The 19,589-nt window shown below is 41.8% G+C and overlaps 1 protein-coding gene across 1 annotated transcript in view; it reads right to left on the bottom strand.

Annotated features, from left to right (window-relative positions):
• Nucleotides 1-19,589, bottom strand: part of pclob (piccolo presynaptic cytomatrix protein b) — a 107,506-nt gene that overhangs the window by 39,313 nt on the left and 48,604 nt on the right. Inside the window, exons 15-21 of the mRNA XM_055222579.1 lie at nt 13,349-19,412; nt 10,725-12,262; nt 10,378-10,643; nt 8,661-9,480; nt 7,455-8,487; nt 2,049-2,075; nt 93-178 (exon numbers count right to left, since the gene is read on the bottom strand). Coding sequence (XP_055078554.1) covers nt 93-178; nt 2,049-2,075; nt 7,455-8,487; nt 8,661-9,480; nt 10,378-10,643; nt 10,725-12,262; nt 13,349-19,412 — 9,834 coding nt within the window. The remainder of the gene's footprint in view (nt 1-92; nt 179-2,048; nt 2,076-7,454; nt 8,488-8,660; nt 9,481-10,377; nt 10,644-10,724; nt 12,263-13,348; nt 19,413-19,589) is intronic.

Genomic DNA, 19,589 nt, shown 5'->3' with positions numbered 1-19,589 from the left:
TCAAATATAGCTTGCTAATACCTTTTTATATTTTGTCAGTTTGTCAGAGAACAACCAGAGAAAGCTCATGTTCGAGAATCCCAAAATGTCACCTGTCTCCTGTCCACGTGCCCACTCTGCGGATGTCCTTCTCTGGGCTTATCAAACCAGTCTGTGTCCTCCCTCCTCAGATGGTAAGCTACACACAGAGACACATGTTAGACGCTAGTATTTACACTGTACATGTACTTGCACCCTGTGGGTCAGAGAGGAGTCATGCAGCCCCTTAGCCTCTCTACCTCCTGGAGATAGTGGACAGTGAGTGGACATGGACATTTAAAGCCTGTTAGGTCACATGCTCTGGTACATGCACGTCTTTGTGGTGAGCGGTGATTGTTGATTTTGGACACACCCAAACCTTACACTGTGTAGCATTGTTTTTCATAGTTGACTGAACAAACAAAATGCTGTGGATTGGACTTGCCCCATAAAAGTTAGATACACAACACGTAGTACAATGTTTGTCTACTCTACCCATCTCTGACTGGATGTTCCATAGTATGGCATTAAACTAATCTAACTCCGTGTAGGTGCCACCAGGTCAAGTTACAAGTCAGATATGTGGAGAGGCAAGCCTGCTCGCAACAGTATGGCATGTTTTTCTAAGGGTTTTTTGAGCAATGAAATCACCCGTAATTTAATACATGCAAGATAGATGAGTGTAATGCCATACTGTGGAATATTCCAGGGAAACAATTACATCTCCATAGAGGCAAGCACGTGGCGGATTTTCCACCAGAAAAGTTGCATAGTGCACCTTTAACCCTACACATAAGCAGTTTTTATTTTGTGCATTTTTCTCAAGAGAGTCAGTCAACAAATATACCCATGCAGAATATTGTATTATACTACTACTACGTTTATAGAAGTAATAATAATGTACCTTCAAGGCACTCACCCACTCACACACACATACACCAGTGTACGTATAAACAATGCTGTATATGAGCTGTATAGATGGTTAGTTCTTCAAAATACTGACCATTATTGATACAATGGTTGATGCGACTTACCCAAACCTACTTTACTACAAATACTATTCTGTAGTACCCTTCAATAATTTTGGCATCTGTGATAGCATTTGAGATGATGACGAAAACCTTCTGACCCTATACCCAAATAATGAGCACTGATCTTTTGCAGTGTTACAGGGGCCTGTGGTCCTGTTATTTAGATGTATTTAGTCTACAGTCTTCATAAATTCCCTACGGACTCTCAGTGGTGATGAGCTGCCTTTGTAGCCACAGCTGCCTAGGGACAAAATTGTCTTTGTGTCCTTAGGCAAGACACTTTTCCCTGAGTATGAATCTAGTGTGTGAGTGTTGGTAGGGGTCAGAGGGGCTGATGATGCAGATTGGCAGCCTCACTTCTGTCAGTCTGCCCCGGGCCAGATGTGGCTACAATCGTAACCTACCAGCACTGTGTGAGGTGAATGAATAATACAAAGCAACTCTGAGCTTTATAAAACTGACTCATGCCTTATTATGATTATTATGATTACTATGATTACTATGATTATTATGATTATTATGATTATTATTATTAATGGTCCCTCTGATCACCAACAATCTTTCACTGGTGGACAGTGTATTTTTCTAATGCATTTTTCTGTAACTTCTTAGCCTGATGCTCATAAAGGATACCAATATGAGGGAAGGGTACTGCGTATAACCCAGTGAGTGTGTGAGAGTGCGGAGCATGTGTTGATATTATAACAGAAGTTTAGCATGACGACACAAGATACACACGATATTTATTTGCAGCTGTGAACATGAGTACTCAGAATGGTATGCCTCGGGTCGATCACTGCGATGTGTCTATTCATTCCAGAAGGATGCAAAAGTCAGGCCCCTACAGCGCCGTATGATCCACTGAATGGTAAAAGATAGTCGTTAAAATGGGTGGACTGCTGCTGCTGAGGGATGGCATGTTTGGTGCACCACTGACGCATGGGTCATTCCTGGAGGAGTGGTCATGGTCCTATAGAGCTACATGGAATGCTGTCTCACCTTCTATATTCCAGTTTGGGCCTCCAGCTGGGATACAAAATTCAATGCGGTTTTCAGAAACGGGTACAGAATTCGGTTCAAAATTGGAGCTAATGCTACTATTATAGCCACTACTACAAAGCCAGGCTAAAACTACTAGCGTACTACAGCTAAGCAGAGGTGGGACTCAAGTAAATATTGTGTTACTTCACTATTAGTAGAAGTGAACTGTAAAATGAATGAAATAATGTGCTTTAAGTGTATTTACAATGTTACACACTCACTATTAAAGGACCCATATTACACTGTTTTCTGATCTTTATTATGTGTTTCCTCATTAAAAACATACCCAGAGTTGTGTTTTGATTCATTCACACATGTTAAACACACAAATCCTTCTCATCTAGGTTCTTCTCTCAAACAGAAAACACTCCGTTCCACCTTGTGATGTCATCATGTGGTAATACAGGAAGTGCTCCACTGTGTTTTTAAACTACATCCACCTTCACTAGAATCATTTGGATAATTTCAGCCCTGGAATTGCCCATCTCTACAAACAAAAGGTAAAAAGTAGCTGTTATTTTTCTTCGCTTCATGACATCACAAGGAGGAACAGAGCATTTTGAGCTTTGGAGATGTAGACAAACTAATAATAAATGGTTTCTCAAACATGTGAATTAAACAAAACCTCAAATCCGGGTATGTTTTTGATGAGGTAACAATCTTTTAACATTGCTTAAGCTCACATGGGTCAATTTTGGGTAATACGGGACCTTGTGTAGCACTATACTGTAAAAAACAACAACAATGAATTCATGTGGTAAACACTGGACTGGATGTTGTATATCAAGCGTATACATAAATCTAACCTACTTAAACCTTCTCAAATTAATATTAATACTCGGAATTTGAGTATTTAAAATGGCTACCTCTGCTCATATATCAATAATCTGACATTTGAGTGTTTTTCATCTCTTGTAAATACATCAGAAATTACCCTACACTTTGTCAGTTACTTGAGTAAAAAAAAAAAAAATCCTTCCACCTCTGGCTCTACTCTACTACTATATACTACTACCACATGCACTAAAAGCACTTGTTGTCATCTAGTACGCATGCTTTTAATACTGAACTTAATGCAAATCACTACTTAACTTCAAATAAACGTGATTTTTATGAACTTAATTTTTTTAACTTAAACTCCATATGGAATACTCTACCGTGTCTGATACTCTCATGAAAGATTCTGCCATCGTCTCTGTGCAAAACGACCATGGGCTCACCTAGTGCTGGAATCAAGGCACAGGGACATTTTATATGGGGTCATTTGGTTTGGCTAACGTTCTGTCTATGGAAAGAAGCAGGGCTAACTCTACCAAGCATTGGAAACTATTGCCTTCGTAACCAAAGTGCATGACGTGACATCAGTTTTTTTTTAATTTGTATTTTGTAAATGGGAATCTATGATGTACTGTAAATTAGAAATAAATTTGAAATTAAATAATGTAAAATTCATAGGCGGTGTACTCCTTGTTTACGTAGAGCAGACAACTAGACATAATAAAAAAAAATGTAATCTGTGGTGTAAACTGGTGTGAAAGTTGTTGTTTTTTCTTCTTTTTTATGATATTTACATCTGTATATTTTCTATTTGATTATTTATGTATAGCAAATAAGCTGGCAATATACACTACCAGTCAAACGTTTGGACACACTTTTCCATTTATTATTATTATTATTTATTTGCAAGATTTTTTATATAGTAGATTCTCACTGAAGGCATCAAAACTATAAATGGACACATGTGGAATGTAGTAAACAAAAAAATAACCTCAAAATAACTCAAAAGTTGTTTTAGATTTTCGATTGCAGCGCTGTCGACAAAGCAAAAGGTAGGTACTTTGAGGAATTTGAATTAAAAATATACAAAATATATATATATATAAAATGTAGGAAGTAGTAAACATAAAGAAAAAATATCAAGAAAGAGTGTGTGTCCAAACTTTTGACTGACAGTGTATGTTCAGTATATACACTACCAGTCAAAATCTGGACACATCCTCTCAGTTTTTTTCAGTTTTTTTCTTTATGTTTACTACTGTCTACATTGGAAATACACAATGGAGACGTCAAATATATGAAACACGATGTATAGAATTATGTAGCCAGGAAAAATGTAAAATAACTCAAAATATGTTTTATATTTTAGATTCACAGTCCTCACACTATCCACCCTTTGCTTTGTTGACGGCGCTGCAAACCCTTGGCCTTCTCTCCATGAGCTTCATGATGGAGTCTCCTGAAATGTTTTTTATGTCACAGGCGTGTGACGTCTGGATCCATTAGTGGAATGCCAAGAGTGTACAAAGGAGTGATCAAAGCAAAGGGTCAAGGGTGTCATTGGGAAGTTATATGACTTGAGTTGATTCAGTTTTTGTTTACTAACTACATTCTGTGTTCATTCAGTTTTGATGCCTTACGTGTGATTCTACAGAGGTGGGTAGTTGCTTTTACTTGAGTTGTTTTCTAGCTTGTTTTCGAGTTGTTTTCTAGCAGCATACTCTTACTCTTTTTATTGAAGTAATAGTACTTTACTTGAGTAAAAGTGTTGGTTGCTCTTCCCACTGTGAGTAAGTCTACGAGTGACAAAAGCTTTATGTTGACATTACGAAACAATTTTAAAATTTGTGTTTCTTGCACCACTTCAGATATGATTTAGTATTTTTGTCATTTTTGTGTCATTTTTTGCATTATTTAATGTTTTGTCCTTCCAATTATACATCAAACGTTACACCCAGATAGTTTCTCTTTTCAGTTTCTCTTACTTAATTTCTCTTTCAGTTTCTTGGACCACTTTGTACTTCTTCTTGAGTAATGATTTGAACTACCGTTACTCTTACTCGAGTAAAATTTCTGTCTACTCTATATCTAAATAAATAAATAAAGGAAAAAGTGTGTCCTAGATACTGGTAGTGTGTCTAAAACCAGTTTATTAATAGCCACATTTGAAAGTGGCCTTGTCTGCTTTTCCATACCTGGAGTGCACTGGCTTTAAATAAAACAAAATAAAAATAACTACTGTATTTCATAGATTCCTTTTAACACAATACAAACCTAGTATTTATTAGTATTAGTATCCCTTAGTATTTATTGCATCTTTTTAATCACTGACTAATGATTGATCTTTTCATATTAACACTCTATGTTTTTAACTACAGGAGCCTAGTGGAACAATGCCAATCCAGCTCGTGATGCAGTATGTATATGTCAGTACTGGCTGTCAATCACTTTGGAACATGGAAATCTCACGTGACAATGAGACGTCCACAGCAACATTGAGCAAGCAACAAAGGTACACTTTATTCAATATGGGAATGGACAGCATGCAGGGTGCAAAAACAATACAGAAAATACACTGATTACACACACAGAAGACAAGTATTATAGTAAATACATAAAGAAGTAAGAGGAAATAAGTTTTACAGTGCATTTCAGGTCCTATATTGTGCCTTATCCAGGTGGTTTAAGCTACTATTATGCTACAAATCCAGCAAAGTTAAAATTACTTGAATTAAATTATTTGAAACTTTTATCTTGATTTTGAGTAAATTTCCCGTCCCTTCTCACCCCTTCCCATAAAAAAAAATGAAATATTTGCTCATTTTTTCTCATGTTGCTTGAATTAAAAAAAGAACTCGTATCACATTGGTAGATCATTTTACTTGTCAAGCGGAATTTACTCAAAGGAACAAGAATGTTCTTAGTTTAAGTCATTTTAATTTACCTAGATATTACTTTTTGCATTGTAGAGCATTCAGATTCTATGTATTATGTTTAATGTGTGTACATAAAAATGACTATTGCTTCTAACCAAGGGCACAAGAACTGTAGCCAGGTAGTTACGATAAGGCTAATAAAATATGAGCTGCTAGGTAATAACAAGACAGGCTTTAAGCTTTAAATATACCAAGGAATTAAATAAAACAAACTCCAGATGTACTTATATATTTTTTTCCATAAATTAACATTACAAAGCAAGGGGGGATTACAGATTAGCATAATATAGGACCTTTAAATCTATAGCCTTGTTTCCACTGGCGTGGTTCACTCGGGGCCTCCTTGGAGCGAGTCTGGTGTGGCACCCTCCAGCCAAGTTGCATTTCCATGCTCCGGTCAAGGCTCCAGGGGCAGGGCTCTGCTCCGAGAGACAATGACGTCACCCAAAAATTACATATGTTTTCTTAAAAAATAAAAATCTAAATCGTATTTGAATTCTGTTTGTAATTATAAGGTCTTTCACAAAAGACGTTTAGTAATTCCCAGTTTGTGGGGCTGTGAGACATGGCTAAAACTAATGTAAACACAAAACTACTTTTGGTTTATTGTCATTTTTTCTGCATTTATTTAACTTCTCTGAATTTCTGCACCACCTTTTAAGCTCTCTTTATGTAATGCATTGGGTTTGGCTCATGTTAGGTGCATTATGCACTGGAAATATTATATTTTCAATCTTTATATGTGAGTGCCGTGTATTGATAAACAGGAAACTAACTTTGTTGCTCAACATATAAATTGTCATCACTGGAAGCAAATATGTCCAATCATCTTGTTTCCTGTGTAGCCATGCCTTAGCTAAAGTGATCCGTGCACCGCTGGCCCCCTCTGGGACCTAGTACCCTCCAGTGGAAACGAGGCTTATAGTTCAGTAATAGTGTTTTTTGGTTATGCACGACTAAACAGGAAGCACAGAGTGAAAGCGTGACACAGCAGAGGTGCATAAGGAAACTGCCTCCTGTCTGAAAGAAGGGCCAGGGGACATCTTCACCAGAGAAAGTCTTTTCTTATGACCTACTTCTCAGACTCTAGTTTTGTCTGCAAATTGGGTAGTTGTAAGTTTGAGGAGAAAGATTAAATACATTTAAGACATCATGCTTTTGAAAGTATTATTTATGGCTTTAAAGTGTTTATAGTAAGGCACTTGTCTTTTAGATCTCTCCCAAACTTTAGCATTTTACACTATTGTGAACTGTCCATTGTTGTAAAAATATATATGTATATATTTACAATTGACATTATTTACAAGATATAGTGACTGTTTTGCACTTTGACTGCTTTGCAGAGAAATTACTGATAAAACAAGTTTAATAAAGACAAATAGATAAACATGCGACAAGTATCACATCACAGAATAAACATGGTTAGTACTAGCATACATAAACTCAAAATGAGGAGTATTATGTATTGTAATCAAAACTATAAGAAAGAAAAAAGCATGCAGACATCTAAAAGACATTTATCACCAAAGACAAAGAGCAAACAAGAAGAGAGAGAACAGTTAACACAATCCATCAGAAGACCAGTGAGCGATGGCATGCATGACAGGCACGTCCACACAGCCCAGCTGCAGCTGGAGCAGCCTTCATTTACCTTCACTGTCTGACATAGCGCCCTGTAAGTCGTCCATGATGAATGCCATGTCCCGGTCATAGCCGCGAGTGCGGGACTCCTCCCTCATGTGCTGCTGCACCTCAGGCAGAGAATGGCTCGACCCAAACTGGTCCCTGGAGTCAGCGGAGATGGGGGGCAGGGGCCCTGCGGAGGCCCGGGCCATGCCCATGGGCTGCCCCACCGGGCTCAGGGGGCTCTCTTCTTCTGAGTTCTGAGCCACTATGGGGATACGACCCCGGCTCTGGCTGATGGGTAAGCTAGTGGGCTTGGTTCTGGCCACCCCAGGGGCAAAGGCTGCATCCAGGACATCCCCCTCTGGTTTGAGTCTGAGAGAGGAGCTGGACAGGTCCCGTTTGATTGACAGGTCTAAGCCATACACTGAGGAGGGTCGGGAGGAGGGCCGAGAGGAGGGCCGGGAGCGTGAGCCACTGGGGTATGTCCCATCCAGAGCTGTGCCCAGTCCCAGACTTTGGCCCAGGTTCAGGGAGCCGGCCAGGTTTGCCCCCAGAGACGATCCCAAATACTTCTGCTGCTCCGCCAAGTTCTTCCTCAGACCAAAGGTGATTTCATCCTGGAGCAGTCTGGCCCGGGCTGCCAGATTGGTCACAGAGGAGGCCCCTGATCCCATGTAGCTGGCATAGTCCGGCTCCAGATCCCTACTCTCTTGGATTGGGGAACATTTACTGATGGCTTTTGGGTCTAACAGGGCCTTTTTGTTTTTCATTTGTTTTTGGTACAGTACTGCCGCAGGGAGCTGCTTTGCAGCCTGTTTTTCAAGAGTAAGTCTGCCAATGCTGTATTTCTCACCTTTTGGGAAGTGACGAAAAGTGGGGTCGCTATGGAGATACTGTGGCAGGCCCAGGCCTGTGAGATGCTCCAATCCTTCTGTCCCTCTCCTAAACTCTTGCTTTATTTGCTGCTTCAGTAGCTTCAGCTCGTAGGGCTCTTCCATGGTGTCGTCTTCCCCTTTACTGTAACCTTGAAGTCGCGATGATCCTAAGAAATCTGCCATCTGAAGAGTGACAGAGAGACAAACGTACAGAAGTTATACACACACTGATTTAAAACAGATCAGACAGCTGTTAATATATAAATAATAAAAATTATAATAAATTATAGCATCAAATAGAGCAGACTCTGAAAATAGTAACAACTACAATAATCATTAAAAAGCTGTCTCTTTACCTCTGCTGTGCGCCTGACTTCTGCTGCTCGGAGGAGTCTGTCTGCCTTGGATAACTCCTTATCAGGCAGACTGAAGCCAGAGCTCCCCATGCCACTGGAGGCTTTGGTCAGCTCCCCTATGTCCTCTATGAGCACATAGTTCCTAGCATTGTGATGATCTATATCCGCATAAAAGGAATCAGCAGAGATGCTGGACATGGGACTGGATGCCATGCTCCTCTCCTCCAGTCCAAGTCTCAAGTCGAGACTCGCAAACTTACTCCCCAGGGGCGCCACGCCGTATCCACTCTCCGAGGAGGTGGGCACGATGAGCAGGGGCTGATTGCGAATGACTTCATAGTTGGTGGCCATTTTAGGCTCGAGATCGGACAAGGTGGTCTGCCTCTGCTTCCCTTGTTGCAGGAGCAGAGCGTGTTGGTAACTGCTGGGCTGGGCCTGGGACAGTGACAGAGTGGGGACATTCTGATAAGGAGAAACCTGTTGGTGGTATAAGGACTGTTGTTGGTAGAGTCCTTGCTGAGTGTAGTGGCTGGTGGTCTGGGTTTGGGGCACGTACTGAGCGTAGTGGGAGTAGGGGCTGGTTAGGGTGTTGTACTGGGAGTCGGCCTCTGTCTGCGGGGGGATGAACTGGTCAAATTCGGACTGGGGAGCTGTCCGTGGGCGTTCCATGCCTTCTCCCCTCTCCTCCCTGATGTTGCTGACCTCGCTATCCGACATGTAATCCCGTTCTTCTGCCACCCCTTGGAGATAGGCCCTTTCTCTCTTCTCACGCTCCTTCAGCAATGCCTCCTTGCGCCGGTTGATACCCATCTCCAGGTACCTAAAAATACGAGACACGTTATTATAAAATGGTTCAAAAATTCGGATTGGACACTGCAAACCTGATTAAATCCAACTTTTCACACTCAGTACCTTTGACAATGTGTAAGTGAGGGAGGGACCCACTGAATGATGTCATGGTCGTCTTTTACCTCTAAAGCTATTAATGGGGAAGGGGAGTCATGCAAATGAAATGAATGACACATGAAGCGGTTACACCAACATAAACATTTTTCATTGCACATAAGAATACACATAGATATAATATATTGAGAAAAAAAAAATATATATGTTAACTAGTGTTGTCAGTATGGAATATTATTATTATTATTATTATTTTTTTAGAGTGGTTTATTTACTTTCTGTTTATTGTAGTCGCAGAAATGTTTTACTTATTAATTTTAGTTTCTTTTTCTCTTCATCTCAAGTCAAAATTAAAAAAATGTAAATAAATCTTAACAAATCAAAAATAACTTTAAATCCAAATCAAGATTGATATTGTCAATTTTAGGGCTGCAACTAACAATTATTTTAACCAAAAAGAAAAAAAAAAGAAAAAAGGGTTTTAAAATAGTGACTGAAGACTAGCTAGATACTATCTATGAATAAAGACTTGTGGTTCTGAAATGTGTGGCTTGTGATTTAAAGTCTGTAGTCCAGATATTTTTTTTCAAAATACAAAAATACAGATTGCTTTTTTAATCGTTGACTAGGCATGATTATTGTGAATACTAAATCCAGTATGTAAAAAAACAAAAACAAAAAGCAAAGCACATACTTATCATGAGAAAATAAAAAAAATAATAAAAAATGTATTGTATATAAATAGTATAGTATATAAATAGTAACTACATTTTCAGGAACAAAAAAATGCTTTAACAACTTTTCAATCTCATACCGTAACTTGGCATCAATCTCTTTTTCTTCTTCATCAAGCTCAGCCTGTTTCTTGCGCAGTTTGGAGGATTCTCTCTCCACCAGGTCCAATTCCTTGTCAATATCCTGTAAGATCTTTGCCCGGGCCATGGTCGTACTTCTCGCCAGTCTTCTCCTAGCAGAGTTTGTGCTGTATCCCGACCGCCCAGACACCGACTCCTCCTCTGGCGGTGGGTCTGGCAAGGTTCTCTTCACCTTCTTACCTGTACTAGATGGGGAACCACGGCCCTAGATAAGAAAAAATTAAAAAATCTATTAACAATCACAGAATTTGCATTCACTGTTTATCAAATTCAGCTTTTTACTCACAGAATAGCCATCACCATAGTACCCCATCCTATCGTCAGTTGTAGGACTAAGGGATTTGGGATCAGATAGGGACTTCTGGCCAGGTTTCAGTGATCGCGGACCAGAGGAAAACCGGTTGGGATCCGCCATCAGCATCCTCTGTCCTCCTAGCGACTTCTCAGGTGACACGGGTGAGACAGAACCGTAAAAAACTTTAGATTTACATTGCCCATCAGCGGTTAGATGTGTGCTGTATCCCAACTCAATTGGTTGGTGTCTCTCTGTTTGACAACTCAGACTTCCGCCTCTCTGTGAATTCTCTGGTGCTGAGATATGCTTAATAATTTCCACTTTTGTATCCAGAACCGGTCGTTTTATTGACCCAGAATGGTCTGTTTGGACGGAAATCTCAGCTACTGTCTGTATTGCTATGCTTGACACTTTGGAACCATGTTTTCCTTCGCTGCTATGCTTTCGCGAACGCCGGCGAGATTTTGTCGGAGTATCCCAGTCATCTTCGTCATCCGTCGGTGGCGAACTATCAGAGGTTCTCTTCGTCTTCTTTCTCCTTCCCAAACTGCTTGTTGCTTGCTTTTCTGAGTCTTCATCATCTGAGTGCACTCCGCTATCGCTAATCTTTTTACCCATGTCCTGGTCAGCCTGAAGCTTTTTAACATGTAGCTGATCCTGACTACTTTCTAACTGTACCCCTACGGCTGGAGTTGAGGATTCATCTTTCACAGGCCAGTACTGACCACTGTCCCCTACACCTGCGTACTTAGCTTCAAGGAGATGAGCTGTGTTGGTGCCATAATGCTCGTCTAGCTGTCTTTGAAGCTGCAACTGGAGCTGTTGAATCTGCTGCAGTTGCTCTTTCTGCTGTGCGTATGTCTCTTGCTGGGCCACCATATGAGCATGATGTTCCTCCTCTTGCTGCAAAAGTAATTGCTGTTTCAAAGCCTGCAGCTCTTCGAGTTCTCTCTGGACCATCAGTTGCTCTTGCTCTCGGTAACGCTGGATCTCCTGTCTCTCCCACTCCAGCTCTTCGGCAAGACATATCTGTTTGAGTTTTTCCAGTTCGAGGAATTCTCTTTCCATCTGATACTGGGCCATTTTGGTGCTGTCCAAGCCTGGGAATATTGGGGAGGTAGCTAGGGCATCCAAAGAAGCAGCAATGGCTTCTAACGTGGTGTCGGAGTACATCTCTTGATAGCCTGTAATGATGTCAGCCAGAGCGGTTGGTAAAAGTTCCTTAGGCAGCCCGGTGTCGTAAGGAATAATCTGGCCAATATCGGTAGTAGGGATTAACTGGTAAGGGACTAACGCTTGATTTAGGTTGGGGGCAATAGGGCTGTGGGTTGTGCTAAATATGGACCCTGGCTGAGTGGTAATAGCATACGTTGATGGGACTGGAGCAGCAACTGATGTGTAGACTATTCCGTCAGAGGTTCTTATAGCACTGTTTACACCAAAGCCAGCTGAAGGACTTTGACCATAAGGGGAAGTAGCCAATCCAGGGTAACCTCCAGCGGCTTTGCTAGTGTAGTCCAAGGGTTTACCTGCCACATTAAGGAAGGCATGTTAGGATTGTGAAAATATAAAAGCAGTGACTAAGGTTTGAAAAAAGTTCGGAACATGCTGCTTTAGAACATGCATTTCTGGTCATTTCCGGCTAGCATGAAGCAAAACGAAGAGGAAGAACACGCAGGCAGAGGCATGCATCTGTGTAAAGAAAAGCAAAGCAAAAATAAGCAAGCAGAATATTAAAAGGGATGCAAAAGAATAGCACATGAAGACAAAAAAAAAAAAAGGAAAACCTGCATTAAAATATAAAATTTCACACTACTATTAAGGCTGTTGGTAGGGGTGAGCAATATGCCAAAAAAAATTTCACTATTTTCTTAGAACTAAATCACGATTTTCATTTAATCACAATTCATATTTTCTTAGTATCTTTTATACAGTATTTTAGACTAACTAATTTGCTATTTCTGAAAGTGTACTCTTCACTGTGAATGTTAAATCCACCTGGCTTTCACTTAGAGCATGATGTAGGCTAAACTATAGATGTGGGTGGTGTAAATCGTCTTGTTTTTAATCACAGAGGTGCATAAAACAAAAAATTGATATGGTGATGATGGTGATTTTACCAAAATAGCAGACAGACACAGGTATAAGATCCTGATTAAGTTTTTTATTGCCATATATCCCAGCCTTAGCTGTAGGTTGCTGTGTCAATTAATTGGTCAATGGTGTCTTAGTCTACCAAAAGTAACTAAACTCTATGTCTACTACTTTTTTGATTGAAATTTTTATGGACAAAAGTAGACAGGAGAGGGCATGGAGTGAGTTAGCTGGAGGTTGGGAATAAATTGTGTGAATTCTGCCCTTTTACATACAAATATGCAATTTAATAGTACTAGTACTAGTACTAGTGCCCAGAGGGAAGATAACAAAAGTACCCCCTTCCCTTTTAATCAACCAATTGATGCACAGGGCATGTCTTAAGTTGACCAAGAAATTTGTAATCCATTACAGTCCTACTCCTACCACTACTAATGACCACGAATACTACTACTATTACTACTACTGAACCATCATGCAAAACATACAGCATTCCAGAAAGACCTGGCTGATGAACCTACCTGCAAGTTTAGCAGCAGTGAGGTCTATGGCTCCATCAGATGACCCATTGAAATAGTCTTTGGTTGGATCATATGGAACCAATGCCACTTCTGGAATATTGGTCTCTGACAGTGACACCTTCATCCCGTTCATGCCTTTGACACTGTACAACCCTGTGCTATCCTGCTGGTATTGGCTGTCTGGCTGGGTAGTGACTGCAGGTTGAGCCCCACAACTTCCGGCAAACGGGAGCTTATATATGACATCGCAACAGACACTCCTCCTTCCAGCTGTCAGGTCAATTGGAGTGTCATCATCTTCAATAATGGTGGTAGCTACTCCTGGACTTGTACTCGACAAAGCCACTATAGCTCGCATTGGTTTGTAGTTTGACAAATCTATGGCGCCATTAGTCTCTATGGAAATGACTGGTGCTGAGGGAGATTTTGCTTCAGAAGAGACTATAGCTCCATAAGAAAGGTTCATTGGTAGGTCTTGAACGGCAGATGTTATCATACTGGTTGGAGGTGTTGTGTTTACCGGTTTATATACAATCTGCGCTAATGGTTCGAATGGTTTGTATGTCGTTAGAGGGAGTGCCGTTGATGTGACAGAACCTTGTAAATCAAGAGGTTTTTCTGCTGGGGTATACGAGGCAATGGTGGCAGTGCAAGTGACTATGGTGATACTATCTGTCACGACAGCTAAAGTTGTTGAGGGAGTGACTTCTGCACTGAGGTTCACTATCTCAGGCTGAACTGCAGTGATTTGACGCAAACTGGAGTCACTTGAAAATGACTGTCGACAAGATTCAGGCGGAGTCAAGTCCATTCCTTGTTCAGTCATCTTTACCCCATCTCTTATTGTGCGCAAATCAATCACATCAACTGGATACACCCTTCCATTCTGTTTTGGAGGAGTAGGTGTGGCTCTAATTTCAGGCTGAATGGTAACTGCCACATTTGAAGGGGGTACCTGTGGGATTCTTTCATGAACTACAGAGACAGTTGTTCGTTGCACTTCAGTTGTGACAACCTGAGTAACAAGGCTTGGCATGCTTTCAGGAGGTTGACCTGAGGTAGAAATCTGTGAAGAATACACATGGCTCAAACTAGAGACGACCTTTTCTTGTCCTCGGATCTCCTGACTTTCGATAGATTCCTGTTGGATTTTTGTTATTGTGACTGGAGTAGCCGAAACAGCCTGTGGGATATCTTGTGTCGGTATTGAAGATCTCCTCCCATACATGTCATCTTCCATTTGTGTGTGATCATATTCTGAAATAAAAACTGGTTTTGGTTCAGATCTTTCAGGTATTGTGATTGAAACATTGCTCTCTGGTGGCATGTACACTATTTCATCTTTTTGTGTTGGTTGTTGTAGAGTTATGGATGCCCTCCTAGCAGCAGGCTCTTCTGTTTTAACTATCTGTGCAGATACGTCATAATCTGTAGGGTAGGGGACTGTCTGACTTGTGACAAATATTGGCTGTGGAACAGACATTATTGAAGTCCTTCTAGTAGTGGTTTCATCGGTTGTAAAAACGTCTACTGGGATCACAGTTTGAGGTTGTGCTGCTGATGGTATTGTAGTGCTCCAGACATTTTCAGTTTTGACATCTGTGAGTCTCTCATAAGGCAGTGCTATTATTTCAAGTGGTGGCGTTGGAGACTGCATGACAGGCAGGGCAATGTCAGTAAGACTATCTCCAACATAGGCATTTGGAGCTGCCATAGGTTGCACAGTCACGTCCTGGACCCCAATCAGTGTAGATGGTGGGCTTGTCTTGGGAATGGTAGCTTGCACTACACTTATAACTTCTGCTGCTGTAGGTGGGGGCATTAGAATAACTGCTTGACCTTCTACCTCAGTGACTGAAGGTGTCTGCTGCATAGAAGGCAGCTGGACCTCTGGAAGATCATAAATTGTGTGTTCTTTATGTTGCTTCTGCTCAGTCGTGATAATATATGGCTCATAGACAGTTAGTGGTGTTTCTATCGCAGCCTGTTCTTCCTGGAGAACATTCTGAATTTCTATACAGGTTTCAACTTGTTGCAGCTGTGGGGAAATACCAGTTGTAATATCAGTAGCTTGTATATTAACATAAACATCTGGAGGCTGTACTGGCTGTGCTTCTACAGATGTTGGTGGGACGTGAGAAACTGTTTCTGTAGGTTTTTCTGAGCAGACAGGCTGTGCTCTTGCTGTTACTTGTACTGTCTGTGGTTTAATAGGAATAACTGGCTCCGAAGACAACACAATTACCTCTGGTGCTGGTAGGGGCTGAGTAATTGGCTTTTGTTCTACAAGTTGTACATATGGTTTCTTGATTGGAAGAGCTACACTCTGCACTTGAATAGGTGTGTCTTTACATGGCATCGCTGCAGCATCAATGACAGATTGTGCAGTTTGCATAGATACAACAGAGACTTGTTTCTGCTGTGTTTCACTAACTACCACCCTAGGGGGTGCTTGTTCTACAACCACAGTGGGAGGTGGAGTTGGTGAAGGATATCTCACAGTGGGCACAGATGACCTCCTTGGTGCTGCCTTTGTTACAGGGGTTTTCTGCTCCGCTGGTGTGGCACGCACCTCTGATACTTTAGTAGAAGGAGTTGACCCTCGTCTTACTGGTGCCACAACTGTAATACCGTCTGGTGGAGAACTAGGTTCACCTGGTTCTGAGGGCAGGGTTATGACCACATAGGTTTCAATACATTTCGCATTTCTTGGAGATACTGGTGATTTAGGTGATGTTGCTCCCATTTTTGATTCCACAGGCCGTGTAATGCTGAGAGAAAGGGCATTTGGTGGTTCTTTTGTTCTTGGAAGTGTTGCAGCTTTGGGAATAGCATAGGGTGGTTTGACAGTTTCTCCTGGTTTGTGGCTAAAGACCAACCCAGCTGGAATAGAAACAGGTTTTGGTGGAATTGGAGGAGGAGGCTTGATCATATGACTTGGACTACTCATGGTTACAGGGGTCTGGGACACAGATGTGGTGGTTGTGGTGGTTGTTGTCGATATACTGGCACTGGGGATATGCGGCTTGGGAGAAACAGGAGGCTTGGGTAATGGAGCTGGTGGAGGAGTATCACCAACAGTTAATTCTACCGTGTCAGCTGCCTCAGGAGGAGCTTTTGTTGCTGGCACAGGTTTAGGGGGAATTGGTGGAGCCGACACCTTTGAGGAAATAGCAGCTTGTGTAACTGTGTCAGAGGTAATTGATGCCATGCTGTCTTGTGTTTGATTATCAAGACACACTTTTTCTTTAGTAGGCACAATGATCATAACATGACCTTGCCTAGTTGGTGTAACTAACTGAGTTGCATCAGCACCAGCGTCTATTCTCGGCTGTATGTCTACAACTACAGACTGCATTGGCTGCGTAGGCCTTGATGTAACAGCAGTGACTGTAGTGATAGCTGGAGAGACAGTCTGTTGCGGTCTTTCATCCGGCAAAGAAACCGAAGTTGATCGAGGAGGTGGAGGAGGCGGGACCTTTCGTTTGACTATTGTCGTTGAGGTAATGGGTGCTTGGCTTGTTTGACTTGTAGATGGAACAGCTGGTTGGACAAGGCCAGAGTGAACAACAGCTGTCTGGGCTTGTGATGGAATTGTGACAATTGCTGAAACTGCAGGGGATGCTGTTGACACCAAGTCTGGCATCTGCACTATAACAGGAGTTCCAGAACGTAAATCAGCTTGGCTCGTAGCAGCTGGTCCCACAACTGATGTAACTGCCCCGGTTCTGGATTGAACTGACACTACAGTAGGTTCTACAGTTGCTGCTGTGACCTGCGTAACGGTCTCAACTGGCATCTGGGAGGGGGATGAAACCAAGTCCGGCATTTGAGCTGAGGTCTGTTCAGCAGCTAATGTTTCTGCCACACCTGAAGTTCTGTCCTTAGCTTGGTCTTTCTGAAGGTCAGTAAATGAAGGTTTGGAAGGTTCAGACACCACGTCAGGTATCGTAACTACAACAGTGGACAAAGCGTGGTCAGTGGCTATATTCTGGGGCATTACAGAAACTGCGTCTAGTGGGGACTGGGTTAAAACTGATGTCGGAGGAGTAGGTGTAGACAGTGGTGTCGAATCTAATGAAGGAGGCGTTTGAGCCTGGTATGAAGAGGTTGACGTTGCCAAACTTGACTCTGGAGAGGCAGGGGAAGTTGGTGGAGAAACAGGTGATACAGGAGAAGGTGTAGACGTCAGTTCTGGGGCTGATATTGGAGCTGGAATTGGCTTTGCCTCTGGTATTTCACAAACTACACTGATAGGCTCCATTTCTGCAGTTTCGGACAATGGTGGGCTAGGTTCTTTAGCATCGGAATCATCACTGGGTGTAATGTCCGAAGACATACCCACACCATACTCATCAGCAAGACTATCTTCCTCTTCCTCTCCTGAAGAACATTGAGTAATTTTTAGATCTGGTATAGGAAACAGTGCTTTACAAAGTGAAGGGTCTTGTGGAATCATTGGCCTCACAAAACTTATACCAGTTGGACCACAAGGATAAACTGTCCCTTCAGTACGCTTTGGAGGCTCAGTAGGGCGTGGTGGAGCTGGTCTTTTCTTCTTCCTAACTTGCATGTCAGTTTGGGATTCTTCACCTTCAGCTAAAGGAGGAGAAGATGGCTCCTCAACAGGCATAGAGACCACAAAACTCTCTAGCTCTGCAGCTGCTGAAGCTTCAAGCAAAGTCTGGGCTTCTTGAAGCTCCTGTTCGATCATCATCAGTTCTCGCTTTTTCTGCATCATCTCTTCATAAACTTCTTCTGGAGATCGAAGTTTCTTTTCCGGCTCAGAGACGATGTCAATTTTGAGCTCTTCACTTCCACATATCCTTTCAGAGTCTTCAACTAGTGACTCATAGAGGTAATCTTCTATTGGCATTCCTCCATACATTGGTTCAATATCAGGCGGACTCTCTCCTGGGATTGCTTTTGCTTTCTGGAGGATTTCTTCATAAGCTTCATCAGCGCTCTTCAAAGTCTTCATCATTATTTGTGGGGCAGGCTCCGGTGTGAACGGTATAACTGTTGGTGAAGGCTTGCGGCCTCTTTGGACAGCTTGCCGGTCCACTGACTCCACACTGGCGGAGCGGTCAGATCCTGATTTATCACTTACTACAGTGACTTGCCGTAACTCTTCAGAAGACGAAACATCTTCTTCTTTATCTTGCCATGACCTCTCCTCCTCCCTTGTCCTTTCTTCTTCAGATGAATCTTCAATAGTTGGAAGAGGCTGTGTTGGTTGTCGATGTTTACCCTTCTTATGAGGTCTGTCAGAGATTTTTCGGTGACTCGGACTACTATCGCTGTCCTCCTCTATAGAAGAAGCCGATGTTGGTGAGGATCCCGGGGTGAAGCTGGATGCCTGAACACTGGATGAGCCCTTGGACAATGATTCCGTGATGCTCTCCACTTCTTCATCAGTGCTCTGTCTTTGCCTCATTGCTGGTGTTGCTTTCTTGAACACAGTTTCGGTAACTTCCTGAGTAGTTTTTGTTGTAGTTAGAGGTGATGGTTTAACTACAGTTTCTTCACTAGTTGTAGGTTGAGAAGGTTTGGTTACAGGAGCGGCATTGTCAACCACAACCTTAGTAATCATATCTACTGCCTCTTTATCTTTTTCGTCCTCTGAAAGTGACATCTGCTCCTCATCGCGCATGCCCAAAATCTGTTCGCGTATGAATTCCTCGTCTTCTCCGGATGAATCTGCGCTCTCAGTTTTCAAATCTTCACTGCTTGATGAAATGTGGGTGACTATGAGCCTTCTCCTCTGGACCCTAGGTGAAGGCGTGAGCTCACTTTCAGTGCTCTCCTCCATGGCTTGGAAACTTAAACGCCTCTTCTCAGATTTGACTTCTTCCTTTGCAGCCAATGGTTCAACTTGTTTAATGGTATTCTCATTTGCGTCACCCACCACCTGTGTGCTCTTTGGTTCTTCGCATATTGGCAAAACTTGGGGTTCATTTTCATCATGGTCTTTTGGTTGAGATATTTCCACTTTAACCTGTTGCGTTGGTATAGAGGGCTTTTTAATCTCTTTAGCTGGCTCCTCTTTAACTTCTTCCGCAGCCTGAAAATACAGACATAAACATTAGGGATATTAAAGTCACATACACCCCCATGATACATACTTATTACATTAAAAAGTATTCATTGTTGACAAGACGTGAAGACGGTCAGTTCATTATACCCAATTAGTAATGTAATTTGTCATATTGAAAGAACTTAATTTGTCTTTTGCAAAAAA

Source organism: Periophthalmus magnuspinnatus, chromosome 6 (genome assembly GCF_009829125.3).
Source record: "Periophthalmus magnuspinnatus isolate fPerMag1 chromosome 6, fPerMag1.2.pri, whole genome shotgun sequence".
NCBI classification, from domain to species: domain Eukaryota; kingdom Metazoa; phylum Chordata; class Actinopteri; order Gobiiformes; family Gobiidae; genus Periophthalmus; species Periophthalmus magnuspinnatus.
Note: the sequence above shows the minus strand (reverse complement) of the source record. Positions and strands in the feature narration are given on the sequence as shown.